A 16404-nucleotide genomic window follows, 5' to 3' on the forward strand; every position below is an offset into this window, starting at 1 on the left:
AGCATCAATTGCTGGGTGGAAGTGAGTTCCAGGTCTGAATCCTTGTGTGTAGTAGTCTTTCTTAATTTTGGTGTTGACATCTTTAGTTCATTATTTTTAAATAATGCCCCAAGTCCTTGCCTCCCCAACCTGCAGAAGAAGTTTATCACAATTAACCTTGATTTTCCCCTTAACGTCTTGAGAGTTTTGATCAAAACACACCACACCTTCTGATTTGTAGCTTATCTATGTTTATCTAATTTTTCCTTGTAACTTAATCCTTTTATGTCCATTGGTATCATTCTATTAAATCTGTACTGTGCTCAACCAAATGCCAGTGTACCTTTAATTTTGTATAGAACCCAAATTACTTCCACCACTGTGAATGTGGTCTAACTAGGAATTTGTATAACTGAAGGTCAGGTCTGTGACCTTTATCTCTTAGTAATCTAATCCTCCAGATATAAATAAAGACTGGCATTCTATTGGCTTTTTTGATGACGTCCGACATCTGTTTGTGAAGTTGTACCAGTGTGTGTGTACCTGGACCCCTGAATTTCCTAAACCTCAACAATTTATTACTTTTCAACCTTTTATAAAGTTCCTGTTCATTGCTTTTCATACCTTTAATTTGCCAACATTGAAATTCATTTGTATAGTTTCTCCTATCCTCTTAATTTATCTGTATCTCCCTTTGCTTTAATGCTTCCATTTAGCACTGCTTGGAAATGTCGCTTTTTTTTCAACATCTCGGTAATTAATAAATTCGAATAGCTGAAGTTCTAGCATTATGTTCTTGAACGGCATTGTTAGTGTTTTTTCAATCAAAGCTCCTGTCCAATATTCCTACTGCTGTCACTCATTCAATTTTCTAAGAAGCTCAGTTGTTGCTTCAATTTCCTAAGCTTTATTTAACTGCCTCCTTAAGAGACTTTGTTAACTGCCTTCTTGTAGTTGATACAAACAACACGCATGGACGTCTTACTTCAGCCACCTTCTAAAAAAATTCAATTCTATTGATTCCTCAAATTTAAGTTCCTGTTTATAAGTCCATGACTAATCAACTGAAAACTTTTGAGGTGTTCCATCATTCTATTGTTAAGTCTACACTCCAGAAATTCCCTACAACAAATCTTAGGCTGACTGATCTATAATTCCCTAGTTTCCCTTTCCCATCTATCTTAACTGGAATGACATGCACAATTACCAATCTTGAGGAATGGTTCTCAAACGGAGAGTGTTTGGAGATACCCCAAATATAATCTTACAATATGTCTACCTATTTCCTTTAAACCCTAGATGGAAACCCTTGGAAGGAGAGGAATTACTGCTAATTACTATTATTTTCTTGATTACTGTTATTTTGCTGATAATTTTGGTGAATCTCTGCCTCTGATTTGATATTCATTTTATAATATGTCTGGCATGCTGACTTCTGCTCTGAATACTGATGCAATGTTTGCCAGTTCTTTGTTTATTGACAATACGGCCAGTATTAGTTTTTAAAGAGCCCCACATTACTCATGACTATCCACTTTGCACTAATGTAAGATTAAGGATTGGCTTTGATTTCAGTCTTAAATTAAAGGTAATGACAATTATGGGCTAAGTTTGAGTGAGACAATCTGCAGTTTAAAAATCTTGATTAGTTACGAAACCCATTCCGTGTACAAACATGTTTCACAAGTTTTACAATTTATTAAGTTTTCTGATAAATACAAAAGAATTGATACTTAATAAAAACAGATTGTTTTCAGTTGACCCTCTTCATGATTCTAGTTCATGATGCTAGTTGATTGGACACAGGTCCCTTCATCTGTTGACTGAAGTTCTCCTTCTATCTTCCAACCACCAAGAATCACCATTTATTAACACTTGCTAACTGCTACCCTGTGCAAGATCAAAGCTATCATGAAATCTAATTGGCTCATTAACTATGAATTGTTCATGAACATTTATTAGATTGGCTAGGTCTTTTTGCCCAAATTCTGATTAGTTTATTTAAAAGTAATGGTCACCTTAGTAAAATCACTTCATTCTTTTGACAAGTCAGTCATTTTGTAAGGTCATCTGTTCTGCAATATCTTTTCTCTCTCAATTTACCAACTCCATAGATCTTCACCAAGATAAGGTAGTAGGAGTAAGCAATTCATGCAAAATAAAAACAGAAAGAACTGCAGATATTGTAGATCAGGAACAAAAACAGAAGTTTTTTGGAAAGCTCAGCAGGTCTGCAGCATTTGTGAAGAGAAATCAAAGTTAATGTTTCTGGTCCAGTGACCCTTCCTCAGACAACTTTTATGCATTTGCTTTGAGTATGCTGTGTCACACCTTAGTGATTTATTATCATCCCAAATGTCCCAATCGATACATTTTGTATGTGAATGGTGAATGGGGTGTCAATTAAGCAACTGCTTTGTTATGAATGGTGTTGAGCTACTTGGGTATTGCTGGAGTTCTTTTAAGCAAGCAAGTGAAAAGTATACCATCACACTCTACTGCTTATAATACATGCAAGGACATGGCTTGGGAATTCCGGAAACGGTGCAAGGTGTCATTAACATTTCCATCAAGTGGCACGTACTGAATATTGGTGTGCTTAATGATGCTCAGTTTGGGTTCTGTACAGAGTATGTGGCTTGAGGCATCATTACAGTCTTGATGCAAACATGGATATTGATCTGATCTTTGCATAGTCAATTAGCCACTCTTCTTATGAATCAAATAGTGTCTGTTAACAAGTTACTTGGCTATACAGAATGAGAGCACTCTCAGTGATCTTGTCAGACAGTGATTAACTATTATGCCAAAGTGTCCACCACATATGGACAGAGGCCCATCAGCTGTCCAGTCCGCAGGAAGCACCTGCACAAAGAGAGAAAACAGAGGCAAGTGTAATATAGAGGCTAGAGATGAAGGGTTCAGGAAGGCTGGAGTTGAAAATGTGGAGCTTCTCCATAGCAGTGTTTGTGGAGTGGAACTCTTCAGCCACTGCTTCGTTGCTGCAGTTAGCTCATTGTGCTGCTTAGGGAGGGACCTTTATTGGGACCAAGGCTGTTGCTGTGACCTGTTGGGATAACTGAAGAAGACATGATCTGACTGCTGTGTGCTGCTTCTGAATGAAATCTGTTTCCTCTCTATGTATGCATGCACTTTGTGCCACTGGATGGGGTATTTACCTAAAGTATGCAATCACACTGCACTTCATTAACTCTGAATAAGTCGTTTTGTAAATCAAGCCGCACTATTGTGTGGACCTTCGTAAAAGTATAAATTACCATATTAGTAAATCAATAATATGTCAATTTGTCTGGCTACGACCACTATCTAAGATAAAAGAAATTCAGACCAGGTTTCATCAATAAACAAGAATACAAACATTGGTTAAATGATAAGTTTGCTGTAATAAATAAGTGCCAAAATGTATTATTAATTACTAAATGTAAATATAAATTATGCCCCCTTTATTCCAAACATGTTAAATTCATTTGCAAATAAAACAAACAGTTTGCTGAAACACTGAGTGCAAAACCTAGACAAAAAAGAAGAAATTCTGTGGATCAAGACTCCAAACCACAAAGTTGAATGAGGTAACTCTCAGTTATTTTTGTGTTTAGCGATGATATCTTGTTTTCAAGTCCAGCAATCCTCATTTTGTTAGCTGTTCATTTGGATCTTGAGTCTTTCTGAGTTAGAAATTTTTGTTTTGAGTCTTTTAATGCTGGTTTCTTCCATGCACAATCTGGCTGGTTTACAGTCTTCAGGAGATTTGAATGCAAATGACGTTAGATCATCACTCAAACTAACATGAAGCAAATCCAAAGCTGTTGCTAGGCTTTTAATTTAGCCCAAAGATACCTGGGCCAATATGTGTCTCAAAATACAAAATCCAGTTTTTAGTTGCCATTGTGTAACCATTAAGCAACAACCACCTTTCCTGAGAGATTTTTTAAAAATCAAAACTTCCATTTTCCAGTTTGTCTCTCCACATGAACTATATGAAGTCCTTGCAATTGATTGTTAATGCAGACTAGTGATGTTGTGTTATGTAGTGTTATGTTTAAGTATTAAAGGACAGGATCATGTGTAAACACTACAAAAATGCATCTTGTGAACAGTAAATATGAACTATTATCACTACTGTGTTTGGTAGTGAATGTTTGGGATAATCTTTTAAACAACTCTCTGCTCTGACTTTACAGTTTCTGGATTCTGTCCGTGGTAATGAGAAGTCTTCTCATATGATATACAATGGAACTCTATTGGTATATGTAAGTACTCTTTTAAAATATGACAATGTCAGAATAAGAAATTGCACTAATTTGTTACAATAAACTGTGTCACTCACTTTGCACACTTACCCACTGCAGTGATCCTATGTGTTTTAGGTTACATCCAAGCTCCGTTTAATTTTTGAAAAAATATCTTGCAGACATGTGGGATTAAAATTTTTAAAAATATCCTTTAAACTTTGCAAGATCTGAAGTAAATTGGCTAATTTGTATATCACTCTAGGCAGCATAATTTTAACTATAATCTTATGAAGTTTACTTCACTGCTTCCACATTAGTCTTGGTATACCTTGAAAATGAGCTTTTTATGGTAAATATTTCTCAACTCAGAAAAGCTGCTGTTGGCTATCAATTTATCCATCCTGAGGATCCTGCCCAACCATCAGCTGCAGTTAGTTTTTAATAAGCATTCCTCTGGTAATGCTGCTTGTCTTTGTTCTTGTCATTTCTGCTCTTGGTGAGCTTAAAATCTAATTACAGTTCCTTTTTTACTTTCATTTTAAGGATGTCAGTGTGCTGCTTAAAAAGGGGTTCAGCATCTACATTTTTTTTCAGCTTTGAAAATATCTGTGGAGTTAGTTTTAATCACAAAGCATGCTTCACTTAGGTACCTGAGTGCTTCATTTATATGTAACTAATAAAAATGAAAGTAGGTTTGCTCACTGAGCTGGAAGGTTCATTTTCAGACATTTCATCACCCTACTAGGTAACATCTTCAGTGGGCCTCAGGGCGAATCACTACTGATGATTCCTGCTTTCTATTTATATATTTGGGTTTCTTTAGGTTGGTGATATCATTTCCAATTCTTTTTCTTAGGAGATGGTAGATGGGGTCTAAGTCGATGTGTTTGTTGGTAGAGTTCTGACTGGAATGCCATGCTTCTAGGAGTTCCTGGGCGTGTCTCTGTTTGGCTTGTCCGAGGATGGATGTGTTGTCCCAGTCGAAATGGTGTCCTTCCTTATCTGTATGTAAGGATACTAGTGAAAGGTGATCTAGAGAGGTCTAGATAACACTCTCGCTAGTATCCTTACATACAGATAAGGAAGGACACCACTTCGACTGGGACAACACATCCATCCTCGGACAAGCCAAACAGAGACACGCCCAGGAACTCCTAGAAGCATGGCATTCCAATTGGAACTCAATCAACAAACACATTGAGTTAGACCCCATCTACCACCCCCTGAGAAAAAGAATTGGAAATGACATCACAGAAAATGACATCACCAACCCAAAGAAACCCAAACATATAAATAGAAAGCAGGAATCATCAGCAGTGCTTTGCCTGGAGGCCCACTGAAGATGTTACCTAGTAGGGTGACGAAACATCTGGAAATGAACTTTCCAGCTCAGCGAGCAAATCTACATTCAGAACCTCAACCTGAGCTACAAATCTTCTCAAAATTCACTATTAAAGTGAACTTAAATAGCTGATTCAAATCTGGTCTTGGTTTGGTCCGTGGGAGCAATATTGGCCACAACTTATAATTTCTTCTCAGTTGTCCATTTTGCAAAATCTGCAGTAAGGGCATGGAACCTGTTTTAATGAGTTACCATAAACTAAATTATGTAGCACATTTCTCTGTCTCAATGTCTGAAATTACTCTGCAGCCTATCACAATTGTAACTTAAAATGGTATTCAATCTATGCATAAGATCCCACAAATAAAAATCTAACTGGGTGTGTTTTTATGTTTACTGAGTGATATGTCTTGACTTTCCTCTTTTGCAACTAGTACTATGGAATCATTTACTTCAACCTCAGACTTTTTTTAACATCACATCTGAAAGATGGTATCTCTGACTGTGCAACACTCAGTCAGTACTGCACTGAATTGTCATTTGAAATATTGTGCTCAAACCCCTGGAGTGGAACTTGAATCCAAAATCTTCTGACTCTGAGGCAAGAGTACTAATATGTAAAGTTGCAAAATAATGACATATTTAATTGCTTTGTAAGGAAACCATAGCTAATAAACTTGTAGGACAGCTAATGATATAATGCAGTGTCAAGTAAAAAAAAGGCCAGTGCATTTTATAATGTATATTTTGTTTTAATAGCCTTATATAATTTAAAAGATAAGCTAACTGTTTTACCAGACATTGGGTATTTTAAATATATCATGGCCTAATGAATTTTCTTTCATTCCAACAGAATAGTGATTATATTTATTATTATCAAAATATTCTTCTACATTTGCTGGTATCGTTCAAGGCAACGACAATTAGATGCTTATCTGAGCAATCCACGGAATGCCCAGATAGTGATTGTTGGCGGCAGGGCCTATCTACATCAACTCTGTGAACGGCAAAATGTAAGTGCCTGTTGTTCCCCACTTCCTTGTGATGCATTGTATTCAATTTGAACATAATGCACTTTGTTGAAGACTGACTTTGAGGCAAGCATGTCACTACAAAACTGTTGAAAGTAAATTTAATGATCATGTTCCTGTTGAGTGATGAAGGTGGTTAAGAGCTGAGGGAAAGGGATAGTGATGAAATAGTAGATACACTTCACAGAACTATAGAATTGTTATGATATTTCCTTGTTCCTCTAAATGTTTCACTAGGATTGATAGCTTGAATTTTCTGTTAACTTTTAGTAATTATGAAATCAAAATAGATCCTACCGGTCTTAATTCAATGACAGCTTGATTCTTCCCTTAGATTTTAAAATTGAACAGTAGAGATCTACCAGTTTATGTAGGCCTTCTTTTATAAAATTTGGCACTTGATTGTTAATCTTTTTAGAATATTTCATTAATATGTTTCAAAATCTTTAGCTATTATTGTATGTGACTGATAAATAAATGTTGAAATAACTGACTGCAGTTTACTCAGGGTAGTTGTCCTATATTGCATGTTCTTAATGCAATACCATGGTTTCGATTCTTCATTCTAATTCATATTATTGACAAGTTGAATCTTAATTTCATCTTGTTTCAGTATCGGATTTTTGACCATTGATTTCATCCTTTTCCAAATTTAACAGGCCATACCAGATGAGCGTACTCTCAATGATCTTCGATTTCAGTTATGCCACAATGCTTTATGATTCCTCACTTCAATGAGCTTAGTAAACATAAGACAAAAAGTTAGCCAAAAACTTGGTCTGAGATATTGCACCTCTTCCCGAGTGAGAAATAGATTGTGTATCTCAGCAATTTAGAAGAGACCAATTCGTTAAGGGTGAAGAAATAAACAGTTGGTTCAACATATGCCACCACATCTCATAGAATCAATTCGTGCAGGAGGTCAATCAGCCTATCACACCTGTGTTAACTCTTTTAAATCTTTTGCAATTCATCCCACTTCCTTGCTCTTTCCTTAACCTATCAATGTTTTCCTTTGCATTTTATCCAAGTCCCTTTTGAAAATTACTCCTAAGTAATACATTATTTCTTCCAACCATACAAATTAATAGTATTAATTTTTTTTAATCAAATCTCATCATCCTTCTGGTCATTATGACAGTTGTCTTAAACTTGTGTTCTCATCATTGAACTAGGGCTAATCACTTGGTTTGATGGTGAAGGACATGGTAAAGGATGTGCCAGACTATTTGCAGATTGTCATTGAATACATTTCTACTGTTGTTGGTAGCCCACAGTGCATCACAGCTACCTAGTTTTGAGTTGACAGATTTCCTTCTGATGCTGTCATAATCAGCAGTGTGTGTGACAGAGGTTGGATTGGTAAGAACGAGGTCTTGCTACTTATTTCCCCTTGTTTCCTTCACCTGCCACAGCACCAGTCTAGCAGAAAAGTCCTCCAGGATCCAAACACTTTGTTCAGTAGTGGTACTACTGACCCAAACTTAGTGATGTTGAACTCGATTTTCTGCTTCATTTTCTGCTTTTGTCACCCACAGTACTGTTCAATGTGAAGGAATCATTGACTGAGGTAATATGATAGGGGTAATCAGCAAACTTCCCTGTCCATGTTTGAGCGCATGCCAGGAAAGGTCACATGTTTGGAGTCAACATTGAGGACTGCAAGGGTGGCTCTCTCCCAACTGTGCTGTTATGTTGTCAATTCCAGATTTTAAAAAGTAATTACATCTATTCATTAATTGAATTTAATTCCAGCAGTTGCCCTGATGGGATTGATAGTGTCCTCCAAGAAATAGCCTGGAACTCCGGGCTACCTAGTCTAGTGCTTTTACCACTACATTGCCATTGTCACTGGATAGTAGATAGATTACTACAATAAAATTGGCTTTTAATCCGCTGTTTTCTTAAGTGAAATGAGAGCTCTCTATGTTTTGAGTTTTTAATTCATTAACTTGATGAAGGCTTGTCTGTAATTTCATGGTTTATTCATTTTAACTTGAATTCTGGAAGTCTTGCAGCGGGGGGAGGAATCCAGTGCTTTAACTGAGTCTCGGTCATAAATTAGAAATTTAGTAGGTTGAACTAACTAATGCTTCAGTCTGCCCTCTTCACTTAAGTTTACTGATTACATTTCTGTGTTTGTAATGCTTTTGTTACCAAAGGAGAAAGAAATCAGGTGGTCAGCTCAAACGATCATGCCTTCCTGATTCAAACGAGCTGTTGGTAAAGATAGTGGACAGCCCAGAATCTAGGAGGGAATGTTAAGTAGGGACTGTTTTAAAGAGTTCTTGTTTGAAATTGTGTAAGAATATTCAAACAGAATTGACAGTCGAAGATTGATTTTGCTTTTTTTTAAAAAGCATTTGAGCAGATTATGCTGTTGTTCAGTGTCTATAAAAGCAATAATAAAATTTCCAATTTAAAAAAAAACCTGTATAGATGCTCCACAATTTATTGACTAAACGTATGGGCGAATGTTTATTGACCATAATTTTAAGAAATATCCTTGTTAAAAGCTACAGCCTGTCTTGAAATGGAATGTAATTTGCTGATTCCATTACAATTAGTTTAGACTGGCCAGAGATGAGGAAAGGGTTGGAAGCGGAAAATATAATTGAATAATTACAGGAAATGTTTCAGCGGGCAAAGCAGGATTCTAAAGCTAGCATCTCTTCGGTATTCCTGAAACAAGCTCAGAGATTGTAATTTGATATTGGTAGTCTTGAAACATGAGCAGCAGCATATGGTGTGGCAATACAAATATGATTATTCTATGCACTGGGTTTTCTTCCCCCAAATTCTATGAACTTTTTGTCACCCAGTATATCCAAGACCCTTTTGGCACCTTCTGTAGTCTTCAGTATGAGATGTTGCATATGCTTTCCATTTAGCCTTTTGCTTATCTTCATTTATATCCTACAAATAAAACATAAAATGACCATAATTATACCACAAATTTCAAAATAATTAATGAATGTATTTTGATGTCGGTTAAGACTATAACTGTACTTGTACAGCTAAAGCTTTTTACCTTGGGGTCATCAGAATACCCCAGTACAGTACAAAATTTCAAATCATATTTTGTACAATAGAGAAAGGATATTGATTGGTTGCTGTGTTAACTCTGATTTTTCAATGGCAATACTTATCTCAAGCAATTGATATTCATAGGCTGACTAAACTCCTTTTAAAGATACAAGGCTTGATGTAGTCCTCTTATGTTTGCAGGTCTCTGTGTATCGTATTTGTACATGCTAGAAGCTGTATACAAAGTTACAATACGCGTTTGCCTAATCATTTTCAATTAGTCCATAATGTAGCTATTAGCACACGCAGGATTGTTCAGCAGGTGTTACTCAATTGCAAAATCCCCTCTAACAGTAGACTGCTTTCAATGCCATTGCGTTGTCAGCTACATAGGACATTTGGTCCAAGGATTAGCTAATTGATTGATTGATTTCAGTCAAACAGCATACCCCTTTCATTCATATTAATAGGCAGAGCACAGTCCATACTCAACAGCCTGTGCTTGCAAAGCCCAATAATCATGGATGTGACTCTAATTTACCCATAATTTACCCATAATGAGTGTGCAAATAATCAGATAGTCAGTTAAATTCATAATGTGGCTCATTTACACTTTTATTGATTCATGGGATGTGAGTGTCATCAGTTAGGACGGCAGTTATTTCTCATGCCTAATTCCCTGGAGAAGCTGATGGTGACCTGCCTTCTTGAACTGCTGTCCTTGGGATGTAAGGAAACTCACAGTACAGTTGGAAAGTGAGCTCCATATTTTTGACCCAGTAATAGTGAAGGGATGACAATTGAATTCTACGTCAGGATGGTGCAAGGTTTAGAAGGGAACAAGCTGGTGGCCACGTTCCCATGCTGCCCTTGCCCTTCTAGAGGTGGTAGAGGTTACAGATTGCTATCAAAGAAATTAAATATGTTTAATGTCTCATATGAAAACTTGATGCAAATTGAGATTTGATGATGGCTAACTTTTTTTTTATTGCAGAGTCCCATGTGGTATAGTTGGTATGGTGGTCAGGATGATAACTCTGTTGGTGAACCTTCTGGGTCACTACCTCCTGCACCTTCTTACAGTCAATTAGAGGTACCACCTCCATATGAAGCAGTGTCAAGAGGTCAGTCAGGTAGGATATCATTTTCTAACTCTAGAACTTCAATTCAAATAAATATTTCATTTTGTCCATTTGATTGTTTGTTTATATTTTATGAACAAATGGGGTCTAACTCCTGCTTTAATGAATAAAATTGCTGTCAAATTGCAAAGTTTTGTAGCATGCTTAATTTGCAGATAAGCCAACATTTTTGAAGTCACACCAGCCTATATGTTACAAGTTTTTCTTTTGAGTACATGTTTGGTTGCTTTAATTTCTTTTGGTATTTAATCGATAATTCAATGCATTAGGAGATACAAATGCTGTGTGTTCCTTTGACATTGATCAAAGTGTAGTTGGGCAAGTGCTTTAGTTAAAACAAAGTCTGGGTATGGCACTTTTTGGCTTTCTCTTTCCACAAAATAAAACTAAATTTGTGCATTTTTCTCTTGCTCACTCTCATTTTCACTGTCTTATTTATATATAAAATTTGTGCATACTGGAAGTTTAAGCAAAATCTTCATAAAACTTTCATGCTTATTGCCTTGGTTATAAATATTGACAACCTAGCTTCAGGGTCTTGTACTAAAATGTTGTTAATGAAGCGTATTTTAAGAGAGAGACTTCTTTTTATTTACCTACACAGATGATTTGAAACCTCCACCGTATACAGAGTATGCAGCCAGTAGTATTGAAGAAGCTCATGCCCTGTCTATACCAGAAGGGTATGATGCTTGCAGCTTGAGTGATGCTCCTCCTCCATATACTCCTAGCCCATCAGTTGATGCTGAACAGCAGGATAATGTGGCACAACCTAACGCTCAGGAGACAGGCAGTACCACTACAATAGGCTCACCATGTCAAGTCTGAAAAAAAAATCCACTTTCTGGGACTGCTGTGGAAAGATATTTTGTTTTCTTCAGAAAAATCCGATGCATCTGAATTGTCTCTTTTTTTGGTTTTGTAAAGATTTGATTTTTTTTGTACAGTTTAAAAGACATTTACAGTGATGCACTACATAAGATTGCATTGTTCACTGTTTGCTGCTATCAGCGCTACCTTCTCTCTTTGCAAACATTATTCGCACTTTCCAAGGAAGACCCTGAGGAAAAGGATCATACCTGGTTTTAAAAGATTGTATATTTGCCAGTGACTACAATATGCGTACCACAGTGCTGGGAGGGTTGGGGTTGCTGAGGCTAGGGAATTGGTTGGGTGGAATAAGAGCAGTACTCAACTATGAGACCAGATGCTGCCAACCAGGGAGACTGAGACTGCACATTCTAAACCTTAAGTGATGTCTCAAGACCTCATAGTTACAGATAAACAAGAGGCAAGCATTATCTGATGGGCACTAGGACCATCTTGTGTTCCTGTGTTATCAAAGCTTCTTCAAGGTCATTCCTTGCATTCTATACTTTGTGATGTTTTGCCAAGACTGCATCTTTGCCTCAAAGAAAACCAGCTTCCTTCTGACAACATGAAGGGACACCTTCAATTTTAGAGGAATGCACAAAAGTGTAGACTTTAAAGAAGACCTTTTTGTCCTATGAGTAGTTGCTAATTTGCTGCAAAAAATGTATTTTTTATAGTAGTGTAATTTTTTTAAATCTCAGTGAATCAACTGTATTCCAAGTTCCCTTTCTCAGAGTACCAAAACTTTCAGCTGAAATATTAACATAAAATGATCCAGTTGTCTCAATATTTACACAGAAAGAAACTAAACCACTTTGTTTCAGACTTCTAAAACAAAAGAAATATTTGCTGTACGGATAGTGTTGTGAATTGAGACCTGTTTGTCTGAATTATGAGAGTGGACTTTATTGCTAACGGTAATTCTAACAGTAAGCCTGTATGCTCTTAGTGTTCTGAAACACTTGAATATTTTACCACTTTTTGTTACAAGTCTGCATTTTGGTAAGACTTTAAAATGATGTACACTCATCCCAAATACATGGAATGCCAGGATTGAATCTAGATTATTTGCACGGACATATATCCTGTGGTTTTAGTTTAAGTGAGCTGAACTTTCTTTTTCAGTTCTTCAGACTTTTATTTGTACTGATATGTTTTCTCCCATGCATAAACCAATCTCCAAGGCGCATTTGAAAGTTTATATATTTTTTAAGAGGTTATTTAATTAAATAGATAGGTAGCTTTGTTAATCATGTTTTTTGTGGATGGTTTTTCAAGAATCTCTCAAATGTAACTTCTACCTGAACAAACTTACTCTAAGAGTTTTCTGTTCTGGGAAGGTTCATAGTTTCCTTAAATTTTATATTTTACAGTTGGTTAAAATTAAAATAGAATTTGACAGTTTATTAGACCTGTGTAAATGTTCAGACCAACTTTGTGGACTTGCTAAATTATGTAGATTCTTAACCAACAAATACAATTTTGCTGATTCTGTTTAAACTTGTTTTTGTTCCTCTGTTTTGTTTTCATTGTTTTTTTTGGTACAATTGTTCTTGAACAGTGTGCACAACATGGAAACATTTTTACAATTTTCCTGTAAAGTGATAAGGAAAATGTCCCATAAAATGTTTTTATCTCAAGTCACCAGCCTGCAATAAAACTGAAAGATAGAAGTAAACAATTGGAGCTCAATAGGAAAGTGATGTGCAGTTTTAATATGTGTCTCTTCCCTTGGAGTCTGACTCATACTTTTAACTTCCAAGAGCCAATCACCTGCCAGAATATCTGGCACGTGACCCTTTTCATAGCTGTGGTTGTTAGTAATTTTCTTTCAAATTGGGCTCAAGTCATTGATAAACTTATGCCCAGAAAAAAAAGTTCAAGAATCATTTTAGCTTATTTTTCCACAGTATTCATTTGCAAGTTTTCAGTTTGTTCAGTTGGTAGTTGCTTGGGGTGTAAGAGAGAAAAGGGTTTGCTCTGTGATTGACTGTGACAAGTGACAGTCCCAGTGATCTATACTGAGCCTTCACTTTTTCACCAATTTTATTTTTAATAAGACATAAAAGGAATATAGAGTTTAAGATTTGAATTTGGAAGATAACCCAAAAGAAGTGCATTTGTTAGAGCCCTGCTATTTCAGAGTAAAATTAGGAAGCAGCCTCACAGAGCAGTAGAAGTATGCACCTCACTCTCCCAAAGGCTGTGGGTTGTTGATGAATCGAACTGTTCATATCTATAACAAAAACAACTCAATCTTGAAGATACACAGATGAAAGTTGGGTAACTGGAGTGGATCAGCTATAATCTCATGAAATATCAAATTAGATATGAGGAACTGAGTGGCCTGCTCCTGTGCTTATATTCAGCTGTTCGCAGCTATAAATTACTGCAATTAAACTTGCGAGTTTTCTTCCACTTGAATTAGCTGGTAGATTACTAATCTATTTGGGTTTTTAGTTATTCACTTACTGTTTGAATGTTGTCATTGATGTCCTACTAATTCTGATGACATAAGCTAAGGCCAAAACTTGAAGTGTCTGTCAAAAAAGTCTGAAAGTTGTAATGATCACTAATGACTCTCCTAAGTCATTGGGTAAGTGAAATGCTTGGGAGTTATCCTGGACAAGATCATATTTCATACTGCTGATGAGAACTAAGATGTTTTCGTAGAATCCCTACAATATGGAAATAGACCATTCAGCTCATCGAGTCCACACCAACCCTCCAAAGAGCATCCCACCCAGATCCACTCCCTAACCTCTCCTTGTATTCCCTATAGCTGATCTGGCTAGCTTGCACATCCCTGGACACTAGATGTGCTTCCCACCCTCCTCTAAAGTGTGATTGCTGAGGTCGTTTTAACTTAACGGTACATTTAATTTGACACTGGCAGTTGATTTTTAAAGAAGCAAATTAGTGGGAGATTTTTTTATTTCAAATCGCTGGCTTTCTCAGAATAAAATGCTGATTTGCAAAGTGCTTTCAAACAGTCAGCTGCACAGTGTTTGACAGTAATGAAATGTGATTACCACACAAAAATACACACATCCTGTTTTGTGTTATTACTGGTAAAATACCCCTGGAGCTGTTTATAGTACTTTACAAGGGCAGGAACATTCTACAAAGGCTACAAAGTTAATTGCTGTTCTATAAACACTGGGCTCCTAGGTCAATGAAAAGACTGCAGGCACCCTAACTCCATTTTGTTCAAGAGTTTCTTAGTTTCTCTAAACTTTTCAATGTGACAACTGAAATGTAGCAAGAAATGTATGCTTTTTATAATGTTTATAAATTATTTATAGTTGTTCAAGAAGAGTAGATATTAAAAACATAAAATGGGATTAGTGTTGGAAGTTTTCTGAAAAAAATCCACAGTGACACCTGTTGACCAGAGTATGCAACCACTATGATGCAGCCAACCTTTGATGTGTTTTCGTAAATTGTTCACAAGATTTGGAGATGCCGGTGTTGGACTGGGGTGTACAAAGTTAAAAATCACATAACACCAGGTTATAGTGTGGCACTAGCTTTCAGAGCGCCGCATCTTCATCAGGTGATTGTAGCTGATGAAGGAGCGGTGCTCCGAAAGCTAGTGCTTCCAATTAAATCTGTTGGACTATAATCTGGTTTTGTGATTTTCAACTTTGTTCACAAGAATATTTGTGACAACAGGAAATGTGCATACACCTGTGATTAATGTATAGATAAATTACATATGTGTACAAATGGATAAACTGAACATCAAAATGTTGAAGGATATTTAAATACATGAGTTTTTTTTTAACAGTGGAGCTTACTTTTGTTACAAAGTGTCTGCATTTACTATTTTTGTTTTTATATAATCATCCTATCCATGGGATTTAGTCATTTTTACCCCTTACTAAATAAACTAAATACAAAGATCAGTGTAAATTTTAAATTAAATTAGATAAGATTTTTACTTTGAGTTTATCATAAGCCATTTTAGAGCACATGCCACCAGTGTAAATTACTTTTTGAATATGAAAATTGTCCAATCTGCCAGTATAGGTTTGTTCCCCATATGTTTTCTTCTCAACACATTGCTAAGTACCCTGTTCACCAAATTGATAGCCTTTCATTAAGTACTTAATGGTTATTAGAGGAAAATGTACCACCTATTTTCTGTGCCAAGTTGCAGTGGTATGCTTCCTGCCTTCACCCAAGTCCAATGGTTCAGATGTGGAAGGCATCATCCAAATACTGCAATTCAATTTGAAGAAAAACGTTGCAGCTAACAGGAAAGAAAACTGTATTTTCAGGTTGTATATATCCTCTCAATGCCCTGAAGGAAAAAAAATCTTAAAATAATGGGCACCAATGTCATGAAGGCAGTGGTATCCTGTTCTGGGAAAATAATTCTGGATGACCACAACTTGCAACCATGTGCACTTTCTCCATAATTCTATTAGCTCCGTGCAGTCGTGCTGCTGTCAATGTTAGAGAGCAAAAGATGGTACACCGTGTCACTTATAAAAGATGGAAAGCATTGTGGCTACTTCTATAATAATGGGCACTTGCTAATAAGAATTTATTTAAATGAAAACAAAATTCAGGAGAAATTCAGCAGTTTTGGTAGCATCTGAGGACAAAAAAACAGTTATGGTTTGGATCTGGTATAACTCTTACTTCCAGAGAAGTCCTATTAAATTTGAAACATTAATTCTGTTTTTCTTTTTTAATTTAAAAAAAAACTTATTGGTGTGGTCATTCACTAACTATTGAGTGATGGGGGT

General features: G+C 36.2%; 1 protein-coding gene across 7 annotated transcripts in view; it reads left to right on the plus strand.

Moving 5' to 3' along the window:
• LOC140464962 (uncharacterized) overlaps positions 1 to 15434 on the plus strand; it is a 125797-nt gene extending 110363 nt beyond the window's left edge. For 6 of the 7 annotated variants that reach the window (XM_072560639.1, XM_072560642.1, XM_072560640.1 and 3 more), the window contains 4 exons: positions 4182 to 4250; positions 6428 to 6587; positions 10627 to 10765; positions 11379 to 15434. In XM_072560639.1, coding sequence (XP_072416740.1) covers positions 4231 to 4250; positions 6428 to 6587; positions 10627 to 10765; positions 11379 to 11602 — 543 coding nt within the window. In that variant the 5' untranslated portion in view covers positions 4182 to 4230 and the 3' untranslated portion in view covers positions 11603 to 15434. The remainder of the gene's footprint in view (positions 1 to 4181; positions 4251 to 6427; positions 6588 to 10626; positions 10766 to 11378) is intronic. The other variant, XM_072560644.1, reaches the window with a different exon arrangement.
• Positions 15435 to 16404: the final 970 nt, after the last annotated feature.

Source organism: Chiloscyllium punctatum, chromosome 41 (genome assembly GCF_047496795.1).
Source record: "Chiloscyllium punctatum isolate Juve2018m chromosome 41, sChiPun1.3, whole genome shotgun sequence".
Taxonomy (NCBI): domain Eukaryota; kingdom Metazoa; phylum Chordata; class Chondrichthyes; order Orectolobiformes; family Hemiscylliidae; genus Chiloscyllium; species Chiloscyllium punctatum.